This window comes from Macaca nemestrina, chromosome 6 (genome assembly GCF_043159975.1).
Source record: "Macaca nemestrina isolate mMacNem1 chromosome 6, mMacNem.hap1, whole genome shotgun sequence".
Lineage (NCBI taxonomy): Eukaryota > Metazoa > Chordata > Mammalia > Primates > Cercopithecidae > Macaca > Macaca nemestrina.
Genome location: NC_092130.1, coordinates 7,394,940 through 7,421,878, shown reverse-complemented (window position 1 = coordinate 7,421,878; position 26,939 = coordinate 7,394,940). Strand labels below are relative to the sequence as shown.

The 26,939-nt window shown below is 44.0% G+C and overlaps 1 protein-coding gene across 1 annotated transcript in view; it reads left to right on the top strand.

Moving 5' to 3' along the window:
* LOC105480885 (ATPase H+ transporting V0 subunit e1) overlaps positions 1 to 26,939 on the top strand; it is a 50,042-nt gene that overhangs the window by 5,888 nt on the left and 17,215 nt on the right. The window contains exon 2 of the mRNA XM_011740085.3: positions 4,899 to 4,946. Within this exon, the coding sequence (XP_011738387.1) occupies positions 4,899 to 4,946 (48 nt within the window). The remainder of the gene's footprint in view (positions 1 to 4,898; positions 4,947 to 26,939) is intronic.

Genomic DNA, 26,939 nt, shown 5'->3' with positions numbered 1-26,939 from the left:
GTCAATCATAGCCCACTGCAGCCTCAACCTGGGCTCACACAATCCTTCTGCCTCAGCCTCCAGCATAGCTGGGACAACAGGCATGCACCACCATGCCTAACCAATTTAAAAAAACGTGGTAGATACTGGGTCTCATTTTATTGCCTAGGCTGGTCTTGAACTCCTGACTTCAAGCAGTCCTCCCACCTTAGCCACCCAAAGTGCTAGGATTACAGATGTGAGCACTGTGCTCAGCCAGGAAAATTTAATGAATCTTTTCTTTTATTTAAAAAAAAAAAAAAAATAGCCTACGATCACTTGGAAAAAACTCTTCAGAATTTATGGATGACCTAAATAAAGCCCCTTGCTCTTTATTTTTGCAACTGAAAAGGGCCAGCTAAAATCAGGTCTGTGCCCGGAATCAGCTTTCCTGCCCATTCCAGTTTTTCATGATTTCCGTCTTTTCTCTACAGGAATCCGTAGATTCTCTAAAGCTTCCGTTTTCTCACAATGGCTTCCTAACCAGTAGATGTGGGGGAGGAGAAAAGGAAAGAGCGCACAGATGAGTTTGCCAGGAGTTCACTCAACTCCACTTTTCTGTTTTTGTTGTTTGTTTTAATTATTTTTATTTTATTTTTATTTTTGATTATTTTATTTAAAAATAATAGAGATGGGCTGGCCAGGCATAGTGGCTCATTCCTGTAATCCCAGCACTTTGGAAGGCTGAGGCAGGTGGATCACTTGGTCAGGAATTCAAGACCAGCCTGGCCAATGTGGTGAAATCTCGTCTCTACTAAAAATACAAAAATGGGCCGGGCGCGGTGGCTCAAGCCTGTAATCCCAGCACTTTGGGAGGCCGAGATGGGCGGATCACGAGGTCAGGAGATCGAGACCATCCTGGTTAACACGGTGAAACCCCGTCTCTACTAAAAAATACAAAAAAAAAAAAATTAGCCGGGCGCGGTGGTGGGCGCCTGTAGTCCCAGCTACTCGGGAGGCTGAGGCAGGAGAATGGCGTGAACCTGGGAGGCGGAGCTTGCAGTGAGCTGAGATCGGGCCACTGCACTCCAGCCCGGGCGACAGAGCGAGACTCTGTCTCAAAAAATAAAAAAAATAAAAAAATAAAATAAAAAAAATAAAAAATAAAAATAAAAAATTAGCCGGTTGTGGTGGTTCACCCCTGTAGGCCCAGCTACTCCAGAGGCTGAGGCAGGAGAATTGCTTGAGCCCAGGAGGCAGGGGTTGAGATTGTGTCACTGCACTCCAGCCTGGGCGACAGAGCGAGACTCCGTCTCAAAAATTAAAAAAAAAAAGGTTAAAAAAATGGAGATGGGATCTCGCTCTGTTGGCCATGTTGGTCTTAAACACCTGGCCTCAGCCTCCCAAAGAGCTAAGGTTACAGGCTTGAGCCACCATGCCTGTTTTTTTGTTTTTTGTTTTTGTTTCTGTTTTTTTTTTAAAGGGTCTCCCTGTGTTGCCCAGGCCTTGAGTGCAGTAGCATGATCATATCTCACTGCAGCCTTGATATCTTGGGCTCTAGTGATCCTCCCGCCTCAGCCTCCTGAATAGTTGGGACTACAGGCATGCCACTGTGTCCAGCTAACTCCCCTTTTTTCATGAACGCTTTAAAACATGTAGAAAAGTAGGAAGAATAGTACAATAAGTGCCATATATTACCTCCTAGACTCAGTCATTGTTTGACATATTCAGATTTGCTTTATCTATGAGTGTGTGTATATATAATTTTGCTGAACCATTTGAAAGTAAATTGCAGTTATCGTGGCATTTCACTACTCAGCATGCAGCTCCTAAGTCCAAGCACATTAGGAGCTGATATGTTAATGAGGGAGCTTTTATATGAAACTGTTAATATTAAGCAGGTAATACAAAGGAGCCTCAGCTCTTTCAGTTCTATGACATGGGCTTTTGGAGAAGAGAGAAGACAGGGAAGAGATCCCACAGTGGAGCACGGACTGGGGGAAGATGAGTAAAGGCTTGGAATTGAGAATCCTAGATATAATGTGTCTTGGGGGACAGTGAAGACGCCTACCTTCAGGAATGAAGAACTGATGTTTAAACGTAGGGGGAGGTGAGAGGGGTGGGTGGAGGGAGTCAGTTACAAATGAAGCGGGTGACTTGATTGTTTAGGTCTTTAAACATTTTTATTGTGCAACTGTCAAAATCTCTTTAGCACAATCCCCCATACATATTTATTTCTATTTTATAAGTGTGATATATAACTTATATATTTCAAGGAATCTGACCAACTCTTACGACCTGCACTGCTGCCAGCCTGATCCACTTGGATTATTATAATTCCTCTCAACTGGTTTCTCTGCTTTCTTTTTGCCCCGCTTCCTCCAGCCTCTTTCATCCCAGCAGAGAGATCCCATTAGAATTGGAATCAGATTTAGTCAGTCCTCTCCTCAAATCCCTCCAAATAACTTACCTTTTCTTTCTTTATTATTTATTTATTTTTGAGACGGAGTTTTGCTCTGTCGCCCAGGCTGGAGTGCAGTGGCGCCATCTCGGCTCACTGCAAGCTCTGCCTCCCGGGTTCACGCCATTCTCCTGCTTCAGCCTCCTGAGTAGCTGGGACTACAGGCGTCCGCCACCACGCCCGGCTAATTTTTTTGTATTTTTAGTTGAGACGGGGTTTCTTTTTTTTTTTTTTTTTTGAGACGGAGTCTGGCTCTGTCATCCAGGCTGGAGTGCAGTGGCCGGATCTCAGCTCACTGCAAGCTCCGCCTCCGGGTTTAGGCCATTCTCCTGCCTCAGCCTCCCGAGTGGCTGGGACTACAGGCGCCCGCCACCTCGCCTGGCTAGTTTTTTGTATTTTTTAGTAGAGACGGGGTTTCACCATGTTAGCCAGGATGGTCTCGATCTCCTGACCTCGTGATTCGCCCGTCTCGGCCTCCCAAAGTGCTGGGATTACAGGCTTGAGCCACCGTGCCCGGCCGAGACGGGGTTTCACCGTGTTAACCAGGATGATCTTGATCTCCAGACCTCGTGATCCGCCCACCTCGGCCTCCCAAAGTGCTCGGATTACAGGCGTGAGCCACTGCACCCGGCCATAACTTTGCTTTTCACTCTGAGTCAAAGCCTTTTAAGAGTGAAAGTCCTTTCAGAGGCCACATGGCACCTCTTTGACCTCACCTTTCCCCAGGCTCCTTGCTCTGCTTCAGCCACACAGACCCCCTTCTTCTTTGAACTCCAGGTACCCTCTCATAAACTCCCATGCCCAGCCATGAGGCAGTGGTTTTTATCTGTTCTGTTTATTTTTCTCTCCCCAGAGCCTAACACATATACTGGACACTCAGCGAGTGAAAATCTGTCGAATGAGTAAATGAACGTGCCAATATGTTAACCAAAGAAAATACACACACAGTGGCTCATGCCTGTAATCCCGGCACTTTGGGAAGCATAGGTGGGTGGATTACTTGAGGCCAGGAGTTTGAGACCAGCCTGGACAACATGGCAAAACCCCACTACTAAAAATACAAAAATTAGCTGGGTGTGGTGGTGCATGCCCATAATCTCAGCTACTTGGGCTGAGGCAGGAGAATCGCTTGAATCTGGGAGGTGGAGTTTGCGTTGAGCTAAGATTGTGCCACTGCACTCCAGCCTGGATGACAGAGTGAGACTCTGTTTCAAAAAAAAGACACACAGAACTTCTAAAGGATAACTTAAAAATAAATAAAAATAAGAGTTCTGGGCCAGGTGTGATGGCTCACACCAGTAATCCCCACACTTTGGGAGGCTGAGGCAGGAGGATCACTTGAGGCCAGGAGTTCAAGTACAACCTGGTCAACATATTGAGAACCCCCCAATCTCTACAAAAAAATTAAAAATATTAGTGAGGCCTGGTTGTGCACACCAGTAGTCCTAGCTACTCGGGAAGCTGAGGTGGGAGGATCAGTTGAGCCCAGGAGTTGGAGGTTACAGGGAGCTATGATCATGCCACAGCACTCTAGCCTGGGCGACAGAGACCCTGTCTCTAAAAAAACAGGGGTTACAATATTTGGTTCCTAAGTTCTAGGAAATGGTCTTGCTGTACTTAGGGTGTGGACATGCCTCTTGGAAACCAAATGATGGATGATGGAGAGGTGCCATCAAAAGGTCTTAAGTGGAAAATCCTGGTCTTAAGTGGAAAATCCTGTTTATAGCATGAAGGAGAAGGAGGAAAGTTTGAATCTGCCAGCAATTAAGCCAGGAGAACCAGGTGAATTTTGTTGCTGACAGTGGGAATAGGAAGGAAGAAATACACATGGGGAGAGATGCTTTAAAGTATAAATCCACAGTATTTGGTGACTGTGGAGGTGCAGAGGAGGCATGAGCAAAAGATGATGGATTTGAGGGTGGGTCGGATGGGTGAAAATGGCAGAGCTTCTTCTGAGGAGTAGGAGATTTAGAAGGGGAACTTTTAGAAAGAGAGATGGGAAGAGAATAGCATGAACTGAGGTTTAGAAATGTTGAAATTCTGCTGATGAGAGATCAAAGTGTAACTTTTTCAGACATGAATGGAGATGGGGAGAGCTCATTGCTAGAGAGTCATATTTTTAGAAGTACAGTGTTAATTTCATTACAGAGAATACTACCAAATAGGGTAATTACTTAGGTGTTAAAACTAATTGTCACTGCGGCATTTCCCGTTCAGTTTCAGATAAATTTTGATTGGACATCTACATGATGGCATTAACACATCTGTCTTTAAATACAAATGTTTAGTTACATAAACTTTTCCCAGGTGCACCCTGGGCACACTGCAGTTTGCTGGATATTTGAACAGATACAGATCCATTTTCTTGGTGTGCAATCCATGCCAGTTTGATAATCTGGAAAGGGGACTTAAACCATTCTGTGATGTTGGCATAGTTTGCTAGTTATTTAATGACATTTGCTTTTCTTTTTTCCCCTAGAGTTATCATTACCATGTTGGTGACCTGTTCGGTTTGCTGCTATCTCTTGTAAGTAATTTTTTCTTAAAATAATAAAGTAACTATTCTTGTATTTGTAATGTGTGTGATTTACACATTTGTTTTATTGGAGCTCATCCCTCATGTAATATCTAGAAATAGTGTCCTAAAATTGAAAATATCACACTTTTCATGTGCTCAGTATATTTATGTAGAGTTGTACAAATAACTCTATTCTTCTGGGAATACAGTTGCAGTTTAATTGGCACAAATATAAAGCTTATAAATAGCTGGAAATTATGATTATACTACTTTATATTTTACTATGGTGAAGTATTTATTTATTTATTTATCTTTTGAGACAAGGTCCCGCTCTGTCATCCAGGCTGGAGTGCAGTGGCGTGATCTCAGCTCACTGCAACCTCAGCCTCCTGGGTTCAAGCGAGTCTCATGCCTCAGCTACCTGAATGGCTGGGGTTACAGGCACACGCCACCATGCCTGGCTAATTTTTGTATTTTTAGTGGAGACAGGGTTTTGCCATGTTGGCCAGGCTGGTTTCAAACTCCTGACCTCAAGTGATCTGCCCGCCTTGGCCTCCCAAAGTGCTGGGATTACGGCGTGAGCCACCGTGCCCGGTGTACTATTGTGAAGTATTTAGATCTACTTATTTCACTGAAATATCTCACTAATGGAGCTAATAAAGCCATTCTTTACTGTGACTTTTGTTTATCTGATGGACAGAAATTGAGGTAGAATTATAACCAAGTAGACTAAGGATAATTTTTTAACAATTCGTTGTAAGTTGTGTGGGGAAAAGAAATAAAGATCAGACTGTTACTGTGTCTATATAGAAAGAAGTAGACATAAGAGACTCCATTTTGTTCTGTATTTGAGATGCTGTTAATCTGTGACCCTACCCCCAACCTTGTCCTTGCAAGAGACATGTGCTGTGATGACTCAAGGTTTAAAGGATTTTGGGCTCTGCGGGGGTGTGCTTTGTTAAACAAGTGCCTGAAGGCAGCTTGCTGGTTAAAAGTCATCACCATTCTCTTAATCTCAAGTACCCAGGGACACGTACACTGCCAAAGGTCGCAGGGACCTCTGCCTAGGAAAGCTAGGTATTGTCCAAGGTTTCTCCCCATGTGATAGTCTGAAATATGGCCTCGTGGGATGGGAAAGACCTGATCGTCCCCCAGCCTGATACCCGTGAAGGGTCTGTGCTGAGGAGGACCAGTACAAGAGGAAAGAAGGCCCCTTGGCGGTTGTTGGCAGTTGAGATAGAGAAAAGCATCTGTCTCCTGCCCGTCCCTGGGCAATGGAACATCTCGGTGTAAAACCCAATTGTATGTTCTGTTTACTGAGAAAGGAGAAAACCGCCTTAGGGCGGAAGGTGGGACTTGCTAGTTCAATGCTGCTCTTTATGCACTATAAAGGTTTATGAAAATGTTTGCATATGCGTATCAAGGAACAGCACTTTTCCTTATTCATGTCACAGAGATCTTTATTCATATGTCTTACTGCTGACCTTCTCCCTACGATGATCCTATTACCCTGCCACTTCCCTTTTTCTGAGATGGTAAAGATAATTATCAATAAATACTAAGGAAACTCAGAGACTGGTGCCAGCGTGGGTCCTCTGTATGCTGAGTGCCGGTCCCCTGGGCCCACTTTTTCTTTCTCTATACTTTGTCTCTGTGTCTCATTTCTTTTCTCACGTCTCTCGTTCCACCTAACGAGAAACGCCCACAGGTGTGGAGGGGCAGGCCACCCCTTCATCTGTATCAAAATATATATATTGATCACATACCATAAAAATGGTCTTAGGGATTTCTTTCAATTTAGGTTTTTGAGACAGGGTCTTGCTCTGTTATCCAGGCTGGACTGGCTCAATCATAGCTCACTGCAGCCTCAAACTCTGAGGCTCAAGCGATCCTCCTGCCTCTGCCTCCCAAGTAGTTGGGACTATAGTCATGTGCCACCATGCTCAGCTAACTTTTTTATTTTTGTAGAGATGGGGTCATACTGTGTTACCCAGGCTGGTGTTGAACTCCTGGCCTCAGCAATCCTTCCATCTTAGCCTCCCAAAGTGCTGGAACTACAGGCATGAGTCACTACACCCAGCCAGGATTTCTTTCTAGAGTTTAGAACTAGTGGTTCTCTTTTTTTGAAGAGAGCTTTCTGGCTTCCTGAGACTTCAGTGGCATGGAAAGTGTTGGTGTTCCCCGAAGCGTTGTTTAGTGCCCATGTGAGGTAGGAAGCAACAGTTTTGACCCATCCTATAGATGAAAGACCATGACTCTTTTTTTTTCCAGAAATATTTTAATAAAAATTGGCCATTTCCAAGAAACACCCACTGCATGCCCATCAATAAAAGAGAACCATAACAAAATAGAAAATTTACCATATAGCTGTGATTTAAAGAGAAAATGCAGACACCAGCACATCAGCAAAGTCCAGTATTAAAGTCACATTCCTGCCAGGCGCGGTGGCTCGCGCCTGTAATCCTAGCACTTTGGGAGGCCGAGGCAGGTTGATCACCAGGTCAGGATATAGAGACCAGCCTGGCCAACATGGTGAAACCCCTTCTCTGCTGAAAATACAAAAAAAATTTGGCTGGGTGTGGCGGCGCACGCCTGTAGTCCCAGCTGCTTGGGGGGCTGAGGCAGGAGAGTCGCTTGAACTCTGGAGGCAGAGGTTGCAGTGAGCCAAGATCGTACCACTGCACTCCAGCCTGGGCGACAGACTCTGTCTCCAAAAAAAAAAAAAAAAAACAAAAACAAAAAAAAACCATACATACGTACATAAAGTCACATTCCTTCTTTTTTTTTTCTTTTTTTTTTTTTTGAGACAGAGTCTTGATCTGTCACCCAGGCTGGAGTGCAGTGGAGCAATCTCAGCTCACTACAACCTCTGCCTCCCAGGTTCAAGTGATTCTTCTGCCTCAGCCTCTCGAGTAGCTGAGATTACAGGCACCCGTCACCACGCCTGGCTAATTTGTTTTGTATTTTTTGTAGAGACGGGGTTTCACCGTGTTGGTCAGGCTGCTCTCGAACTGACCTCAGGTGATTCTCCCGCCTCAGCCTCCCAAAGTGCTGGGATTACAGGCATGAGCCACCACGCCCGGCCCACATTCCTTCTTAGGGGCTATGATTAGGAATCTGATTAGATATCAGAGTAAAAATAAAAATACAAATGCTGAACTATTTAGGTCAAAGAACCTCTATAAAAGCATCTTCTATAGAAAATGGAATGTCTTCAAAGGCATTCCAATTTGTGACTCAATTTTAGAATAAGGCAAACAGAAGACATACAAGGTGATGAAAGAGGGATTCTACAATTTTCACATACTCTGAACCTAATAAAACAAATCTAGATTCTTAAAAAATTATTTTTCTTTAAACAATTGCCAAGACTGAAATCAAAGATAAATAGAAGGCACAACAGTTTTGCTCTGGTTGTTATCTGGGTTTGGGGAATTTTTTTGTTTTCCATTTTTTTACAAATACATATTAAACATGAAAAAACTCTATTTCAAATAAACTAACAGTTCAAGAAAAGCCTATCAGTTGCATTCTAGACATTTAAAACCTATATCACAATTTAAATTTCAATGGTAAAAACAGTAGGTTTTAGAATTGTTTTGTGATCCTCTATCAAAAGAAAAATTCTATTCTTTTAATTCAGTTTTTAAACATACCAGTGAGAATCAAAATTGTCACCTTTTCCAATGACAAGTTCTCCACACCAGAAGGTAGTCATGACTCTCAAAGAAGAAACAATTTGGGTTTTTCCTGCCTTCAAAATGTTATCAAATCCTGTATTTCTCATATACTCTTGAAACATGTAGAAAATAAGAAATATTCCAATGAATGAAATATACCAAATGTCAGTAATACACAAGACACATTCCTTTGGGGAAATGGCCGTTAAAAAAAAAAAAATCCAGTCTGTATATGCAAAGTAAGCAAGGAAATTCAGTCTTTTTTTTTTTTTCTTCTTCTTTAAAAATCTGTTACTCCTAAAATGTAATTCCACAAAATTGGAAGTGAAAAACTAAAGGTCAGGGACCAGGTGCAGTGGCTCATGCCTGTAATCCCAGCACTTTGGGAGGTTGAGGTGGGCGGATCACCTGAGATCAGGAGTTCGAGACCAGCCTGGCCAACATGGTGAAACCCTGTCTCTACTGAAAATAGAAAAAAATTAGCTAGGCATGGTGGCAGGCGCCTATAATCCCAGCTATTCCGAAGGCTGAGGCAGGAGAATCGCTTGAACCCGGGAGGTGGAGGTTGCAGTGAGCTGAGATCGCACCATTGCACTCCAGCCTCGGGGACAAGAATGAGACGGTGGCTCACGCCTGTAATCCCAGCACTTTGGGAGGCCGAGGTGGGTGGATCACGAGGTCAGGAGATCGAGACCATCCTGGCTAACACGGTGAAACCCCATCTTTACTAAAAATACAAACATTAGCCAGGCGTGGTAGCGGGCGCCTGTAGTCCCAGCTACTTGGGGAGGCTGAGGCAGGAGAATGGCAGGAGGCGGAGCTTGCAGTGAACCGAGATCGCGCCTCGCACTCCAGCCTGGGCGACAGACTAAGACTCCGCCTCAAAAAAAAAGAGAGTAAATGAGGGCAAATAAATGTATCATCAAGAACTTATTTTAGTACGGTGATTGACCATCAGCCTATCCTACTGAATCACCTATGGAAATCAGAATGAGGGAGCTCCATATCAATCTAGGTGTCAAGGATTGGTCTGTCATTGAAAAGGCCTTTGTTTTCATTGCTTTGAAGATCTCTGCGATGTGGGCAGCAAGGTCAGTGGTGGTACCTTATCAAAAGGAAAATGGGGACTGGGCGTGATGGCTCACGCCTGTAATTACCCAGCCTTTTGGGAGGCCGAGGCGGGCAGATCACGAGGTCAGGAGTTCAAGACTCCTGGCCACTGTGGTGAAACCCTATCTCTACTAAAAGTACAACATTAGCCCCGTGTGGTCGTGGGCACCTGTAATCCCAGCTACTAAGGAGGCTAAGGCAGGAGTATCACTTGAACCTGGGAGGCAGAGGTTGCAGTGAGCCGAGATTGTGCCACTGCACTCCAGCCTGGGCAACAAGTCTTCATCTAGGGAGAAAAAAAAGACGGGGGTAGTGGGGAGAATGATTGCACAGAGAAATGACTTGAGATTTTTTTTTTTTGAGACACATTCTCGCTCTGTTGCCCAGGCTGGAGTGCAGTGACGTGATCTCGGCTCATTGCAAGTTCTGCCTTCCGGGTTCACGTCATTCTCCTGCCTCAGCCTCCTGAGTAGGTGGCGCCCGCCACCACTCCCAGCTAATTTTTTGTGTTTTTCAGTAGAGACGGGGTTTCACCATGTTAGCCAGGATGGTCTCAATCTCCTGACCTCATGATCCACCCGCCTCGGCCTCCCAAAGTGCTGGGATTACAGGCGTGAGCCACCGCGTCCGGCCAGAATGACTTGAGATTTAAACCAAAAAAGGACCAAAATATTTTGTGACTTCCTGGTTCTCCGTGGTCTTTGAAATATGGTTAATTTTCATGATACTCTCTTTAAAACAAAAGAAAACCCTTTCCCGTCAGTCTCATGTCTTGTATTTCCACTTTTTTTTTTTTCTTTCTGGACACAACATCTTGCTCTGTTACCCAGGCTGGAGTGCAGTGGCACTACCATAGTTCACTGCAGCCTCAAATTCTGAGTAGCTGGGACTACAGGCACACACCATCGCACCTAGCTACTTTTTACAATTTTTAGTAGAGACGAGATCCTGTTGTATTGCCCAGGCTAGTCTTGAACTCCTGAGCTCAAGCAGTCCTCTCACCTCAGCCTTCCAAAGTGCTAGGATTACAGACGTGAGCCAGCACGCCCAGTCATATTTCCACTTTCAAGTATAAAATGAATAATTGGATTTGAGCCCTTGCCTCTTGCTGTGTAGACATTAGTCCATTTTTTCCTTTGTTCCCAAGTTCTGGTGACTCCTCTACTGACAGTGGATCAGCAATGTTAGTGGTGTATTAATAAAGGTCGTACACAGTGTTCCAACAGTAAATGCTTCTGGAGGCCATTTTATTGGGAAATCAGCTGGATAGTATTGACTTTATGAAATCATTTTTCTTTTGTTTCTTTGAAATCTAAACATCCTTTTTAGCATGATATCTGAGTGAAAAATGTGGACGGAATTCAAACCCCAAATATTTTACATACTTTATTCCACAAAGGAGTGAGATTCTATTAAAAAACAAAATTGAAATTCAAAGGAAACTTCACTGTTTGGCACTGGTACATTTTCTTGAAAATGCCCCTTTTCAAGTAAGGCACACCCAAAGAGCCTTCGGCTTTCCTAAACAAAGTCATGTTTTGAAATGCATTCATGGACTTTTAAATTGCCTTCTGTTTGTTGCAGTTTTTTCTGTTGCCAGTTTGTTCTAGTTTAAAGTTTGATTCCGTGAGGTTCAACTTGTTTGAGCTCTGTATAAATTAGGTTCTCTGCCGGTAGAACCCAGTTTCTGTTAATAGTTCAGCAGAGGAAAATCTGAATGTTACATCTGGTACCCTCTTTAAGGCACAAGATCACTTTTGTCTCTTAAACATACAATCTTGTTAAGTTACTATACTCTATTTCTGGTCTTAGGTTAATTTTTAATGTCGAATTATGTTGTTGTTTTCTCAGAGTCACCAAGCTCACATGAAATTAGAAATGTATTGTGAAGACACAGTTGTTTCTTGGAAAACATGCTGTGTCTTAGCACTTGACTAACTGTAAATCTTACTGGCATCATGATACAGGAAAATAAATACTAAGAATCAGGAGACCTAGTTTCTTTTAGGCAAAAGGATACTTGGCACAATTATGTTGTAGGGTGGTTTTGTGAGTTTTAAGTAAGATGCTGTGTGTGAAAACTTACAGTAAAGCACAACAAAAATTAAAGTAATATTATCAGTGAATTTTTTTTTTGTTTTTTGTTTTTGTTTTTGGTTTTTTTTTGAGACAGAGTCTTACTCTGTCGACCAGGCTGGAGTGCAGTGGCGAGATCTCAGCTCACTGCAGCCTCCACGTCCCAGATTCAAGTGATTCTCCTACGTCAGCCTCCTGAGTAGGTGGGACTACAGGTGTGCGCCACCATGCCTGGCTGTTTTTCATATTGTTAGTAAAGATGGGGTTTCACCATGTTGGCCAGGCTGGTCTCAAACTCCTGACCTCAAGTGATCCACCCACCTTGGCCTCCCAAAGTGCTGGGAATACAGGCGTGAGCCACCAACCCCAGCCAAACAGTGATTTTTAAAATAATTAATTTTAATTCAAAGGACTGTGTTGCTTGTAAGCACAGTTTGCTTACAGGGCTGGTATAGTGAATATTTTACTTAGCCTTATTAGAATTCATGCAGTCAACGTATATTTATTTAGCATTAGTAGGCACTGGATCTGGACACTACTAAAAATACAAAATTAGCTGGGTGTGGTGGTACAGTGTAGCAGTGAATAAACAAAGCAGACAACCTCCCTGTCCTCTTTAATGAAGAGAAGCAGATAAAACAAATCAAGAGCCAAAGAGGCCCAATTACTCCCCTCATTGTCCTTCATTCACTTCCCAAACAGGTTCCCCCATCCACTCATTTCCACAAATACTTACTCAGTTATGACCTCAGAAGATTCCCCCTTACCCATTCATTAGCCCCCTGTTGCTGTCCATCACACAGGGACCTGCATAGCCCACAGAACCTCAGCCTTACATGTCTAGGAATTTGCAAATCCAGAGCTGAGCCTCACCTCCCTCACTGGCCTTTCTGGGTCCTGGCTCTAGAGCTAGTTTGAGCACAGGGTATAATCACCTCTCAGGGGCCTGGGTGCACTGCTTTGGTTTCCAACCAAGTAGCCACACGTGGTGGCTCACGCCTGTAATCAGAGCACTTTGGCTTATCGGTTTCAGGGCTGCTCTTTACTTTAACATCTATTTCCTTTTTAAACTTTCTGGTGTTGAGCTTTTTTTTTTTTTTTTTTTTTTTTGAGACGGAGTTTCAGTCTTGTTGCCCAGGCTGGAGTGCAATGGCTCGATTTCGGCTCACTGCAACCTCCGCCTCCCGGTTTCAAGCGATTCTCTTGCCTCAGCCTCCCGAGTAACTGGGATTACAGGCATGTGCCACCACACCTGGCTTATTTTGTGTTTTTACTAGAGACAAGGTTTCTCCATGTTGGTCAGACTAGTCTCAAACTCCTGACCTCAGGTGATCCGCCTGCCTTGGCCTCCCAAAGGTGTTGAGCTTTTTAAACATACTATTTTCTCTCTACAAAAGTGGAAAGATGAGGATAATGACCCTTCATTTGCTTACCACCCACCTTCAAAAATGATCAGCTCATGGCCAGTCTTGTTTTATCCCCACACTTTTCCTCTCCACCCCAGATTATTCTGAAACAAATCCCAGACATATCAGTTCATCTGTAAACATTTCAATATGTGTCTCTAAATTTTAAAAGTACAACCACAATACCATTATGCACAAAAAACTTAATTTCTTTATATCATCAAATATCCTCTCATATTTAAATTTCTGTAATTGTCTCATTATTTTACAGCTTGCTGGAATCAAGGTCCACATAAAGACCATACATAGCGATTGGTGGATGTCTCTCAAATATCTCTTTACAGGTTTCTTCTCCGTATCTTTCTCTTTTTTCTTGGAAATTTTAATAGAAAAACTAGGTTGTTTGCCCTTTAATGTTGCAGTCTGGTCTTTGTTAATTGCCTCGTCATGGTGGTAACACATGCTTCTGTATTTTCTGTGAATTGGTAGCCATAGCTAAAGGCTGATCAGATTTAGCTTCAGTTTTTTGACCAGTCTCCTTCATAAGTGGTATTGAGTACTTCCAAGAGGGGTACATAATGTCTGATTTTTTTTTTTTTTTATTATTGGCCATCATTTATGATATTCTGTTTCTGTAACTTCTTGTTCACTAATTAGCTAGACTATATCCAAAACAGAAGCCAAGTCTGGTGGCTCAAGTCTGTAATCTCAGCACTTTGGAAGGCTGAGGCAGGAGAATTGCTTGAGGCCAGGAGTATGAGACCAGCCTGGGCAACATGGTGAAACCCTGTGTCTGAGGAGGAATCAACCATAGGGGAATTGGAGGCAGGGCTTTCTGCAAATGCAAAGGCACTGAGGGGTAAAGAGCTTGGGATAGCCGGGGACAGGGGTATCACACCTGTAGTCCCAGCTACTTGGGAAGCTAAAGCAGAAGGATCGCTTGGGCTCAGGAGTTTGAGACCAGCCTGGGCAGCACAGCAAGGCCCTGTCCCTTTTTTCTTTTTTTTAAAGCAGCTTGGAATGTTCTGGCAGGGTAGTGTTGAGCTTAATAGTGAGGTGGGGAGTGGTAGGTTCAGAGTTTATGTAAGACCCCGGCCAGGTGGGATTTTATGGGCTGTGCAGGTCCTTGTGTGATTGACAGCAGTAGGGGTCCGAAGGACGAGTGAGGGGGAATCTTCCAAGGTCATAACTGAATAGGTATTTGTGGGAACAAGTGGGTGGGGGAAACTGTTTGGGAAGTGAATGAAGTGGTTATGAGGGGAGTGATTGGGCCTCTCTGGCTCTTGATTTTTTTTTTACTGTCTGCCTCTCCTCATTAAAGAGGACAGGGAGGTTGTCTGAGTCGTTAATTCATTGCTACACATCTAGTGCCCAGATCCAGTGCCTGCTGATGCTAAATAAGGAGTTTAGGTTTCATGTTAAGTGAATAGGAGATGTTTTAAGATTTTTAATGAAGGAGTGATTTGAATGGGATGATCACTCTGGCTGCTCTGTGGAGAACAGACTGTTTGCGGGGAGAATGGAAGCAGGAACACCTGTCAGGAAGTGACTGCATGCATGCCAGTGAGAGATCACCATGGTTTGGTCTGAGGTGAAGGGAGGCACACAGATTTGAGAGCAAATTTGGGGGGTAGAATTTATTGGTTGTACTGATGGATTAGATGTAGGAAGAATCAGAGATGGCTCCCAGTTCTAGGTTGGGCCATTTACTAAGATGATCCTGACTTGGGACAGGATGAATTTGAAGAGAGATTCAACTGGTACATGCTAATTTGGACTGAGATGGCTGTAAGATGCCCAAAAGTTGTCAAACAGGAACTTAGCTATAAGCAGAGATATTTGAGGCCATGAGAACACACAGAATTACCTAAGGCAGTGGTTCTTTGCTGGGGTTGCTGTTGGCATCCAGGGATAGAGGCCAGGGATGCTGCTGAACATCCTGTACTGCACAGGACAGCCTCACTTTCCCCCATTGAAGAATTGTGCAGCCCAAAATTTCAGTAGTGCTGAGGTTGAGAAACCCAGACCTAAGGGAAGGGGTGTAAGAGAAAAGTAAAGAAAAGATCTGACCAAACCTGGGGAATGCCAACATTTTGATGTTGTGTAGATGAGGAAGAGTCAGAAAAGGGCAAGCTTGAGCCTCCTTTGGTGAATAAGGGTGGTGACTGGGAAAGCATGAAGGGATCAGGGTGGTAATCAGCAAGTTTGCACTTCATTTGCCTAAGGATGTGCGGTTGCACTTCTTTAGAGTCAGCTTTTCACAAGGATGGGTGAAAATTGTTAGGAGGCAGCACAAGGGGAGCAGAAGATGTTACTAACCCCAGTCACCAAAGCCTGAGATATCGGGTATGTAAAAATAAGCAGCCTTCTCTGCTTGAGAGAGCCTGGTGAGAAGGGATGGGAAGCTGGGTTTCAGTTAAGCTAGAGGGAAAGTGCTGGAAGAGAAGGAGATACATAAACAAGTAGCAGATCATTGAGCAAGATTTACAAAGAAGGCCGGGCCCGGTGGCTCAAGCCTGTAGTCCCAGCACTTTGGGAGGCCGAGACGGGCGGATCACTAGGTCAGGAGATCGAGACCATCCTGGCTAACACGGTGAAACCCCGTCTCTACTAAAAAATACAAAAAACTAGCCGGGCGAGGTGGCGGGCGCCTGTAGTCCCAGCTACTCAGGAGGCTGAGACAGGAGAATGGCCCGAACCCGGGAGGCGGAGCTTGCAGTGAGCTGAGATCCGGCCACTGCACTCCAGCCTGGGCGACAGAGCGAGACTCCGTCTCAAAAAAAAAAAAAAAAAAAAAAAAAAAAAAAAAAAAAAGATTTACAAAGAACACAGTGGAAGGATTTGGAAGAAAGGGGAAGATTTGGAAGAAAAGGAAGTGATGCACCGTTGTTGCATCAAATGGTGAGATGAGCACAGAGCAGTCTGGGGATGGGATCATAATAGATGGTCAGGAGGCTTCAAATGCTGGTAAAAATTGAGGTAAGGAAAGATATGAGACCTATTGAACTTAGTTTGTATATTCCATTATTAGGCGAGAACTGGAACATGAAGGCTTTCCACAATAGCTTGGCAGGGGAGAGGATTTTGGCAGTTAGGCATGACTGCTTCTTAAGGCTGTAGGCACTAAAATGGTACAGGTCATGCCTTGTTTTTATTTTTCTGTTTTCTTTTGCTTTTTTTCCCCCAGTATAGACATCCAGTTGTTGCTGCACCAGCTTTTGAAAATCCTTTCTCCGTGAAACTGCTTTGGCATTTTCATCCAAAATTAGTGACACTGTCTCATGAGTCTGGCTCTGGATTATCTCTTCTGTTCATTGATCTCTGTCTGGCCTTATGATAATATACTGTCTTGAGTATTGCAGATTTATGTTAAAATTAGAAAGTGTGAGTCCTCCATCTTTGTGCTTCACGATTGTTTTGGTTATTCTAAAATAGCCACATATATTTTAAAATCAACTAGTCAGTTTCTACCAAAAAACAAACAAACAAAAACCTGTTGGGATTTTAATTGGGCTTGTGTTGAATATATCAATTTGAAGAGAACTGACATCTTAATGATAATGAGTTTCTAATCTCACTGGTGTCTCCATGTCCAGCCTCATGGGATCTCTCCATTTATTTAGGTTTTCTTTTGTTTCTCTCAAAAATGTTTTGTGGTTTTTGGTGCAGAGATCTCACATGTCTCTTGAGTTTTTGGGGTTTTCATTTTCAACAGAGCAGGATGGTCTCCATCTCCTGGGCTCAAATGATCTGCCTGCCTTGGCCTCCCAAAGTGCTAGCATTACAGGCGTGAGCCACTGTTCCTAGTATGTCTCTTGTTATTTTAATGTATCAAATATTTTAATGTATTTCCCCCCGTCCCCCCCCCAGACGGAATCTTGCTCTGTCGCCTAGGATGGAGTGCGGTGGTGCCATCTCGGCTCACTGCAAGCGCTACCTCCCGGGTTCACGCCATTCTCTTGCCTCAGCCTCCCCAGTAGCTGGGACTGCAGGCGCCCGCCACCACGCCTGGCTAATTTTTTTTTTTTTTTTTTTTTTTTTTTTGAGACGGAGTCTCGCCCTGTCGCCTAGGCTGGAGTGCAGCGGCTTGATCCCGGCTCACTGCAAGCTCCGCCTCCCGGGTTCTCGCCATTCTCCTGCCTCAGCCTCCCGAGTAGCTGGGACTACAGGCGCCCGCCACCACGCCCGACTAAGTTTTTGTGTTTTTAGTAGAGACGGGGTTTCACCGTGTTAGCCAGGATGGTCTTGATCTCCTGACCTCGTGATCCGCCCGCCTCGGCCTCCCAAAGTGCTGGGATTACAGGCGTGAGCCACCGCGCCCGGCCATTTTAATGTAATTTTTGATGCTCTTTTAATGAAGTAGTTAGTAATTTATCAATTTTATTAATCTTTTCAAATAATCAAATTTTTATCTTGGTTACTTTCCTATATTTTTTTGTCCTTCTATTTCATTGACATCTGCACGTTATTATTTCCTTCCTTCTTACTTTGGATTTAATTTTGTCTTTTCTAGTGTAAACATTTAATACAGTAAAATTCCCTCTAAGCACTGCTCAGCGATATCCCACAAATTTTGATAAGGTATATTTTCATTTTACTCCGTTTGAAATATTTTCTAATTTCTCTTGTAATTTCTTGGACCAATTGGTTATTCAGAATTGTGGTGTTTAATTTCTAAATATCTGGTGCTGTTCTAGATGTCTTCTTATTGTTAATTGATTTCTCATTTAATTCCATGTGGTCAGAAGACATACTTTCTAAGATTTCAGTCTTTTGAGATTGGGACTTCTTTTATGCATATGGACTATCTTGACAACCATTTGTGTAAAGTTGAAAAGAATCTATATTCTGAAGTTGTTGGTTGTAGTATTCTGTATCAGGTCAAGATGGTTCAAATTTTCTATGTCTTTTTTTTTTTTTGTCTACTACTTTTAATTATGAAAAGAGGGATACTAAAAATTACCAGCTATGATTGTGGATTTTCTTGTTTCTCCCTTTCTTTTCTCTTGAGTTCTGATTGATTTATCCTTAATTCAAGATACAACCCTTTAGGATCCTAGTTGTTGGAGGAGGTGAAGATTTTATTAAACTCTACTCTGGGCCGGGCGCGATGGCTCACGCCTGTAATCCCAGCACTTTGGAAGGGCTGGGGCGGGTGGATCACGAGATCAGGAGATAGAAACCATCCTGGCTAACACGGTGAAACCCTGTCTCTACTAAAAACACAAAAACAAAATTAGCCGGGTGTGGTGGTGGGCACCTGTAGTCCCAGCTATTCGGGATGCTGAGGCAGGAGAATGGTGTGAACCCGGTAGGTGGAGTTTGCAGTGAGCCGAGATCATGCCACTGCACTCCATCCTGGGCGACAGAGCGAAACTCAGTCTCAAAAACAGAACAAAACGAAACACTCTTCTCTGGATGGGCCCTGGGCTTTGTCTGCTGTTTCCTGTGCCCTGTGAGATCTGTAAACAAAAGCTCAAGTCCATCTTGTTTGTTACATACACCCAAGGTGTAGAAAGCAACCTGTAGTCACCTTCCTCTCTGAGTACTTGCCTTCAGTTGGGTTTTGGGGGTTTTTTTGGCCTGAGAATTGCTTGAATTTCTTATGAATACATTTGAGATGTTTGTTTGTAGGGGACGGAAAGGGAAATCTAGGCACCTGGCCCAGCGTATTACTTGCTATATGGAAAAGTTTATTTTTCTTAGTCTGACTTTATGTTTTCCTTTATAGTCTGGCAGATAAGAGGAATTTTTAGACTTTGAGCTGGAAGGTCTGGTATAGAATATAAGTATGGAGAGAAAAAAGGAAAGGTATTTCACGTTTGGAATTGGCAAAAATAGGGTATATTCCTTTGGTAGTGAAATAGCCATAGGCTGGCATTAGGTTAATGGAAAACACGTTTATGACTTTTTTTATTTTTATTGAGATGGGGTCTCGCCGTGTTGCCCAGGCTGGTCTTGAACTCCTGAGCTCAAGCATTCTGCCTATCTCGGCCTCCCAAAGTGCTGGGATTACAGGCATGAACCACCGCAGCCGGTCATGTTTATGACTTCTAATCTGAAGCTTGGTCTTCTCTTCCAAGCTCTTATGGCTGTCAGAATTCAGTTCTGTGTGCTTATAGAGCCAAGATCCAGGTTTCCTTGCTGGCTGTTAGTTGGGACCACTCTCAGCTCCTAGAGGCCACCTTCATTCCTGGCCATATGGCCCCTCCATTTTCACAGCAGGAAAAGAGAATCTCCTTTGTGTCAAATCATCTCATCCTATAGCAGTCTGGAGTCTAATAAGGAGATAGAAACCACATAGTCAGTTAAGCAGGGGAAGATTAATATAAAGAATTATTTTTTTTCTTTTGTGGATTAGGTAGCCGCACAAACCAAAATAGGTTGAGAGAGATTTCAGAATTATTGTTAATTATGGCAAAAGAGTTACTAACAGATATAAAGAAACTATATTTGGTTCCCTAGGACTGAGGGAGAGTACCCAAAGAACAGACTTGGAAGGGATTCAGACCTCACTAGAGAAAGTATGGTTGAACCCACCATATAGCAAAGGAGTTTGTTGGTTTGGCCAGACCAGGGTTTGCCTGGAGTTTCTGGGCAAGCAGTTGGCCTCTTCTGGAGTACAGGCAGGGGGAGAGGTCATCGTGGGCATGGATGTAGTGGAAGTCGCCGTCCCTGTATGAGCAAGAGAACTTCAAGGCATGTATGCCGTGCAGGGGCTTTGCTTAACATGTGGAGAAGGTTCTGAAGTTATTGCCAGGCCGAGGCTACAAGATCAAAGAGGTACCACTTCTGGCCTCAAGCCTTAGTAGGCTTCACCAAATGTCCTCACACCCACTCCACAACCTCCAGGCTACGCCTGAAATGTCCCTCCAGCTTCCTCTACTGAGAAAGCTTAACAGCGTGCTCACTTTAGAGGAAAAATAAAGTAATTCACTTGTTTATCACAGAGCACACATTGAATTGCACTTCATTTGCCTAATCTTCAGAGCTGAGAGGCAATAAATTCGTGACGGAAACACACACTCCAAATGTCTTCGTCAGGGACGGTCCTGCCGGGCGCAGTGGCTCACGCCTGTAATCCCAGCACTTTGGGAGGCCGAGGTGGGCGGATCACAAGGTCAGGAGATGGAGACCATCCTGGCTAACACGGTGAAACCCCGTCTCTACTAAAAATACAAAAAAAATTAGCTGGGTGTGGTGGCGGGCGCCTGTAGTCCCAGCTACTCAGGAGGCTGAGGCAGGAGAATGGTGTGAACCCGGGAGGCGGAGCTTGCAGTGAGCAGAGATGGCGCCACTGCACTCCAGCCTGGGTGACAGAGCAAGACTCCGTCTAAAGAAAAAAGAACTCAACTGAGGGCTGGATGGGTGGCTCATGCCTATAATCCTAGCACTTTGGGAGGCCAACGCAGGCAGATCACTTGAGGCCAGGAGTTGGAGGCCAACCTGGGCAACGTGGTGAAACCCTGTCTCTAATAAAAATAGAAAAATCAGCCAGGCATGGTGGCATGCACCTGTAATCCCAGCTACTGGGGAGGCTGAGGCATGAGAATCACTTGAACCAGGAAAGCGGAGGTTATGGTGAGCCAGGATCGCACCACTGCACTCCAGCCTGGGCGACAGAGTGATCCTGTCTCAAAAAATACAAATTAAAGAAAAAAAAAAAACTTGTCTGAAGCCACGTCCAGTGGTGGCACCTCATGCCTGCAATCTCAGCTACTCAGAAGACTGAGATGGGAAGATTGCTAGAGGCCGGGAGTTCAAGACTACCCTGGGTAACATAGCAGGATTCTCATCTCAAAGAACAAAACAAAAATTCATCTGAATAGGTCACATTCACTCAGGATAGCCACTTTCCTTTTTTTTTTTTTTTTTAATTTTTTATTTATTTTTTATTTTGAGACAAGAGTCTTGCTTTGTCACCCAGGCTGGACTGCATTGCGCAACTGGGCTCCCTGCAACCTTCGCCTCCCGGGTTCAAGCAATTCTCCTGCCTCAGCCTCCTGAGTAGCTGGGATTACAGGCACGTGCCACCACGCCTGGCTAATTTTTGTATTTTTAGTAGAGATGGAATTTCATCATGTTGGTCAGGCTGGTCTCAAACTCCTGACCTGGTGATCCACCTACCTTGCCCTCCCAAAGTGCTGGGATTACAGGCGTGAGCCACTGCTACCAGCCTGGATAGCCGCTTTGTTAAAGCCAGCTGTATCAGATAATATAATCTAACCATGGAGTGACTGTCCTGTCAGATTCTCTGAGTTTTATACAGGGTGTATACTGAGGGGTGGAACCTCGGGAGAATAGAAATCTGTCTGCCACAGAGTGGGTGGTCGCGGGAGAGGAGGTGGAGATGAGAATGACTCAGTGCTACAAGAGAAACTCCTTTGTGAAGTAAATAGGTTGTAGTTCATTCTGTAGCTTGAATACATTTTTAGCTGTCTTACAGAGAAAGAGAAGGAATAACCAGTGTTTATTGAACATCTATTTGTCAGCCACTGCATAGGGCACTTTACTTATATTATCTCTTTAAATCGTAATACCTTGAGGCAAGGATTATTATCACCATTTTACAACAGGAGACACTGGGCTTGGGGTTGTAAGGACATTTGCCTGGATTCAGTTCACCAATATTTAGTGTTGCTGGAATTAAAATCCAACTCTGTCTAATACTGAATCCCATGTTTTCTAGGAGCATCTAATAATGTTGCTCCTCTGGAAAGTATTTGTATCGTTCAGTTGGGATGAGAGGTCGTTTTAGTGGCGCTAGGGCAAATCACTTTCCTGCATTTCTGCTGTCTCTCAAGGAGCTCACCGACAGAGGTCACTGCTGTCATGGCCCTGGCTGGAGGGACAGAAGAGAGGTCCTGGCCAGGCTTCCCCATTCCAGCAGGGAAGCTGAGACTGCTCAATCTGTGTGTCACCGGGAAGTAACCCGTGCCTTTGTTCCCTGTTCTTATATCTGAATGTGGAACAGAAGAACAAAGCAGGGCTTGAGAGAGCTGAGTGTAGTGGCGAGGGCATGGTTTATGCTGGGAGAGTTCTAGTAACCAAGAGCAGAGCTCCTAAGAAGTAGCCAGGGAGGGTTTATAATATGAAGGCACCCATGCATATCTCTATGAAAATATACTCTACTACTCTCCTTGGTGTATTTCTCACAGCTCGTGGGTCCCTTTGGGTTGGCCCCTCAGCCAGCTCCTTTTCACATCCTCAGAGGCTGACATGGAACATGGCACTGCTAAATGATTGTGGAATAAATGAAAGAATCCCTAGGCTGCCTGATTTATCTTTTTTTTTTAAGACAGGGTCTTGCTCTGTTGCCCAGGCTAGAGTGCAGTGGCATGATCATAGCTCACTGCAGCCTTGACCTCCAGGGCTCAAGTGATTCTCCCACCTCAGCTTCCTGCGTAGCTGGGACTATAGGCATGTGCCATCAAGCCTGGTTAATTGGAAAAACAAATTTTTTTTGTAGAGACGGGGGTCTCACCATGTTGGTCAGGCTGCTCTTGAACTTATAGGCTCAAGCAATCCACCTGCCTCAGCCTCCCAAAGTGTTGGAATTACAGACATGAGCCAGCACACCTGGCCTGTTTCACCCTTAATACCTATAGAAACAGCCTAGTATAATGAGACTGAGGAGTCCTGGATTCCCCCCTTCCAGCTTCCAGCTTCCCCCTTCACTAATTCGCTGTGGGGTATTAGTAAGCTCACTAGGACTTCATTTCCTCATGTTTAAAATGCAGAACTTAGACTTGACCTCAGATCCATTCCAGCTCTGCAGTTCTCTGAAGACACTGTTGCACCCTAGCTGCCTCAGTTGTTTGAATAATCTCAGATTGGTTATTAGGCTGGCCCTCAGGTTATGAAGACATGCGGTACAGTTTGGGCAAACATGAAAGGTACATTTAGTTCCTTTTCTTGTACACATGAAGTAATAGATTCATTGGAATATGATCTGAACTCCACCCACTTCCATCAGTTCAGAGTGGATTTTTTTTTCCCTTCCAGTTCTCTGCATGTTTATCAGCTTTAAAGGGAAATTTTAAGTCAGGAGGTAGTCAGAGGGGCAGGCACAAAGTTCAGTGGGTTAGGGGGGTAAATTCCTCTCTGAAATTTCAAATGAACCAGACTAGACTTTCCCAGGTAATTTTTTTTTTTTTCCTTTTTGAATCTTGCTCTGTCACCCAGGTTGGAGAGCAGTGGCATGATCTTGGCTTACTGCAACCTCTGCCTCCCAGGTTCAAGTGATTCTCCTGCCTCAGCCTTAAGTGAGGTGTGGGTGTGTGTGTGTGTGGGTGTGGGTGTGTGTGTATGTGTGTGTGTACTTTGATAACCATATACAGAAGAGTGAAATTGGACCCTTCCTGTCACCATATACAAAAGTCAACTCAGGATGGATTAAAGATTTAAACAAGGCCCAGGCACGGTGGTTCACACCTTTAATCCCAGCGCTTTGGGAGGCTGAGGCTGGCAGATCACCTGAGGTCGGGAGTTCGAGACCAGCCTGACCAATATGGAGAAACCCTGTCTCTACTGAAAATACAAAAAATTAGCTGGGCGTGGTGGCGCATGCTTGTAATCCCAGCTACTTGGGAGGCTAAGGCAGAAGAATCACTTGAACCTGGGAGATGAAGGTTGCAGTGGGCTGAGATCGTGCGCCATTCCACTCCAGCCTGGGTAACAAGAGTGAAACTCCATCTCAAAAAAAAAAAAAAAAAAGAGAAGAAAAGATTTAAACATAAGACCTGAAATTATAAAACAACTAGAAGCAAACATAGGGACAACTCTTCAGAGCATTGGTCTAGGCAAAAGTTTTATGACTGTAAGACCTCAGAAGCACAGGCAACAGGCTGGGTGCAGTGGCTCACACCTGTAATCCCAGCACTTTGGGAGGTTGAGGTGGGAAGATCAGTTGAGCCCAGGAATTCGAGACCAGCTTAGGCAGCATAATGAGACCCTGTCTCTACAAAAAATTTTAAAAATTAGCCAAGGATGGTGGCACGTGCCTGTGGTCCAAGCTACTCAGGAGGCTGAGGTAGGAGGATCGCTTAAGCCCAGGAGCCTGGGAGATCGAGGCTGCAATGAGCTGTGATTGTGCCACTCCAGTCCAGCCTGGGCAACAGAGCAAGACACTTGTCAAAAAAAAGGCAGAGGCAACAAAAACTAAAATAGGTAAATGGGACTATATTAAACTAAAAAGCTCTGCACAGCAAAAGAAACAATCAATAGAATAAAGAGACAACTTACTGAATGGGAGAAAATATTTGCAAACTACTCGTCTGACAGGAGACTAAGATCCAGAATATATAAGGACCTCAAACAACAGTAAAAAAACAAAAATCCCATTGAGAAATGGACATGACTAGATATTTCTCAAAAGAAGACATTACAAATGGCCAGCAGTGCTCAATATTACTAATCACCAGGGAAATGCAAATCAAAACCACAATGAGATATCATCTCACTCCAGTTAGAATGGCTATTACTAAAAAGCCAAAATATGGCCGTGCATGGTGGCTCATGCCTGTATTCCCAGCACTTTGGGAAGCCTGGGCAGGCAGATTATCTGAGGTTAGGAGTTTGAGACCAGCCTGGCCAAACCATGGTCAACATGGTGAAACCTATCTCTATTAAAAATTTAAAAATTACCTGGGTGTGGTGGTGGGTGCCTGTAATCCCAGCTACTCCTGAGGCTGAGGCAGGAGAATCACTTGAACCCAGGAGGTGGAGGTTGCAGTGAGCCAAGATCGTGCCACTGCACTCCAGCCTGGGCCGTAAAGGGAGACTCCATCTTTTAAAAAAAAAAAAAAAAAAAAAAAAGCCAAAAAATAACAGATGCTAGCAAGAATGCAGAGAAAAGGGAACTTTTATACACTGTTGGTGGGAATGTAAATTAGTGCAGCCAATATAGAAAATGGTATGGAGATTTTTCAAACAACTAAAAATAGAACTACTATATGATCCAGCATTCCCGCTACTGGGTATTTATCCAGTGGTAGAGAAATCAGTATGTCAAAGGTATACCTGCACTCGCATATTGATCGCAGTGCTAGTCACAGTAGCAAAGATAGAGAATCAATCTAAGTGTCCATCAACACATGAATGGATGCAGAAAATGTGTTATATGTACACTATGGAATAGTATTCGGCCATAAAAAAGAACGAAATCATGTCATTTGCAGGATCATGGGAGGAACTAGAGGCCATTATCTTAAGTGAAATAAGCCAAGTGTGGAAAGACAAATATCGAAAGACAAAGTTCTCACTTGTATGTGGGAGCTAAAAAATTTGATGTCATAGATGTGGAGAATAGAATGATAGATATGAGAGACTGGGAAGGAAGGAAAGTTGTAGGGATAAAGAATAGTACAATGGGTACAAACATTAAACAGAGGAAATAAGTTCCTTCTGTGTTTGATTGCAAAATAGGGTGACTCTACTCAGCAACAGTACTTTGTGTATTTCATACCAACTGGAAGAGAGGACTTGAAATGATACCAACACAGAGAAATGGTAAATGAGAAGAAAAAGTTTCTAAATACTGACCTGACCAAGAAAGTGGTCTTCATTCTTGCTTCTGGATATTCTTTAGCGAAGGTACCGAAGGCTTGTGTTGCACTTAATCAGTGCTCAGCGGATGGATTCTCATTTTCTGAATTCTCTATTTAGATTTAGCTAAATTAATGCCTTCTGAAATGTTCTCAGTTAACGTATTCCAGAATGTCACTTTTTGAAGTGGAAACATTAATCTGATTTTATTCCTGGTCTAGGATCTACTACTACCTAATTAGCATTGTGACCATAAGCCAATCACTTAGACTTTCTGCCTGTTTCCTAGTACAAGAATGAAATGAAAGGTTATATGTGAAGTTGTGATATTGTGAAATATAAATTTAGTCTTTGTCTCCATCCTAAAATCCTTAGCATCTCCAAAGTGACTTGTTTGTATGCTAATGATTGACTGATGATTGACCAACCCCTTGGTAGCTCCAGGATGGGATCTAATTACCAGACAACCAAGGAAGGATTAGAGGGTTGGGACTTTCAGCCCCATAGCCAAACCTCAGGGGAAGGGGGAGGGGCTGAACCTTAAATTGATCACCAATGGCCAGTGATGTAATCAATCATGCCTACACAAGGAAGCTTCCATAAAAATCCAAAAGGATTGGGTTCTGAGAGGTTCGGGAAATCTGGAAGCTATTCCTAGAGGGTGGTGTTCCCAGGAAGAGCGTGGGAACTTTGTGCCCCTTTCCATAGCTCACCCTGTACATCCCTTCATCTGTATCTTGTGTAGTATCTTTTGTTTGTTTGTTTGAGACAGTCTCACTCTGTTACCCAGGCTAAAGTGCAGTGGTGCGATCTCCACTGCAGCCTCTACCTCCCAGGTTCAAGCGATTCTCCTGCCTCACCCTCCCAAGTAGCTGGGACTACAGATGTGTGTCACCATGCCCAGCTAGCTGACTTTCATATTTTTGGTAGAGACGGGTTTCACCATCTTGGCCAGGCTGTCTCGAACTCCTGGGCTCAAGTGATCCACCCGCCTTGGCCTCCCAAAGTGTTGAGATTACAGGTGTGAGCCACCGTGCCCACATTGTAATATCTTTTATAGTAAACCAGAAAAACATGTTTCCCTGAGCTCCGCGAGCTGCTCTAGCAGATTAATTTGAACCTAAGAAGGGTTGGGGCCTCCCCAATTTATAGCCAGTTGGTCAGAAGCACAGGTAGACTTGCGA